Here is a 2,080-nt window from a genome sequence, read left to right on the forward strand (position 1 = left end):
AATAATAACTATTTAACTATAGTAAATAAATAAATCTAATTCAAACATACGAATAACTTAATAACTTATTATTTTTTATTTATAACTTCACTATTTATTTTTGTTTTATTTCCATCTAAATAACTACTGCAAGTTACTACTTAAAACCGATACATCTATGTAATTTAACAATACTGTTAAACAATAAAAATATTGTTCGTTTTCGTACGAGAAAGTGAAATGGAAATAAAAACTTTTGTGCAAACTGTACACTGCACAAACCAGGTGTCATGTTGATTCGCCCGAGCTTGATAATCTGTAATCGAGTACAGTGAAAAATTGAATTAAAATTCCTCTTTGTAGCCTTGTAGGTATTTTGGTTGTGATTTTGGTTTTGGTAGCTGATAGTGTCGACCAGTGTCGACTCTCGTCACTAATGCTTCTAAGAATTTAAAAAAAAAATTATAACCTTAGTCCTGACTCCTGATTATTAGATCTAAATGAAATGGTAGAAATTTCATTTATAAAATGATAAAGAAAACTGATATCACTGAACTTTTCTGTGATGCCAAAAGAAAAAATACCTATCTAAAAGTTTGTGCTCCAATGGTTCGTTATAGCAAAGTTCAATTCAGATCACTAGTGAGAAAGTAAGTTGAATATTAGACAATATTATTATAAATTTCTGTAGAAGTATTGCATTTTCTTGATGACAAGTTCTTACATATTTTTTATATTTTTTTCAGTTATGGTGTAGATTTAACATTTACACCGATGATCCTAGCAAACTCATTTTGCCAAAACTCAAAAGCTAGATCTAATGAGTTTCAAACTACTTCTAATGACACCCCTTTGATTGTGCAATTTGCAGCCAACAATGTTCATGACTTTCTTGATGCTTCTAAACTAGTGTATCCATATGCTGACGGAGTGGATTTAAATTGTGGTTGTCCCCAACGTTGGGCTATTAAAGATGGCTATGGGTGTGCCTTACTTTCGCAGCCGGAAATAATTCATGATTTAGTAAGGAGTGTAAAGAGAAATCTTCCCAATGATTTTACTGTTTCTGTAAAAATAAGAATAATGAATGAATTAAAGAAGACATTACTTTTGTGTCAACAGCTTGAAAAATGTGGAATAAATTTCATGACTGTCCATGGCAGGTTACCATCCCAGAAAAACAGTGAGCCTATAGATGTGACATCATTGGTAGACATCTTTGAAACAGTACAAATTCCATGTATTGTTAACGGTGGAGTGAAAAAATTAGATGATGCAGATGAACTTTACGAGAGTTTGAAATGTGATGGAGTCATGGCGGCTAGTGGTATTCTAACGAATCCTGCCATGTTTAGTGGGGCCCAGAAAACACCAATGAAATGTGTGAAACTCTGGATGGATTATAAGAATTTGAGTAGCGATAATATAACATTTCAATGTTATCATCACCATCTAGTTTTTATGCTCGAAAAAATATTAAACAGGCAACAAAAACAAATATTCAATTATCTGAGTACATTTGAAGAGGTAGATAGATATTTGTTTAGTGTGTTTGGATTGGATCAACTACATAGTATATTAGAAAAAGATTATGATGATGTCGGTGAATTAGTTCTGTGTGAGTATGACAACAATATCACAATGAAGCACAATAAAAAATGTAGAGGTTGTGGGAAAAGTAATTTCTATTGTGGCTGTACAACTTACAACTGTGATGATGGTCATGGTAGTTTTTATAGTTCATTTATAAAAATAACTGATGAATTAGATTATATGGATACTAATATGTTTAATGAATTATTATAGCCAATTGTGATTTGCTTGTGTTGGTTAAATAATAAAACATATTTTTAAATACTGTATTGTTGTTTAAATTTCTAATCAGATAGATATACAAGCTCCTAACCTAACATACCATGTCACACATGTCAACCTATGTCACAATAGACAAATGTAGAAGTATGGAAACAACCTACAAATGTTCGAAATGACACACTCACACAAACATGCGCATTGACGAGGCCCCTGAGCGGTTTTCGCGGTCTTGCAGTAGCAAGTGTCACATTGTTATTTGTTTCCGCGATCTTTTTAAAAATGCCAG

The 2,080-nt window shown here is 31.9% G+C and overlaps 1 protein-coding gene across 1 annotated transcript; it reads left to right on the top strand.

The window, feature by feature from the left end:
• The first annotated feature begins 372 nt into the window (after positions 1 to 372).
• Positions 373 to 1,839, top strand: LOC126977063 (tRNA-dihydrouridine(20a/20b) synthase [NAD(P)+]-like). Its single transcript, XM_050825749.1, has 2 exons — positions 373 to 629; positions 726 to 1,839. The coding sequence occupies exons 1-2, from the start codon at positions 508 to 510 to the stop codon at positions 1,783 to 1,785; spliced, it is 1,182 nt and encodes a 393-aa protein (XP_050681706.1). The 5' UTR covers positions 373 to 507; the 3' UTR covers positions 1,786 to 1,839.
• The last annotated feature ends 241 nt before the right edge of the window (positions 1,840 to 2,080 follow it).

This window comes from Leptidea sinapis, chromosome 43 (assembly GCF_905404315.1).
Source record: "Leptidea sinapis chromosome 43, ilLepSina1.1, whole genome shotgun sequence".
Lineage (NCBI taxonomy): Eukaryota > Metazoa > Arthropoda > Insecta > Lepidoptera > Pieridae > Leptidea > Leptidea sinapis.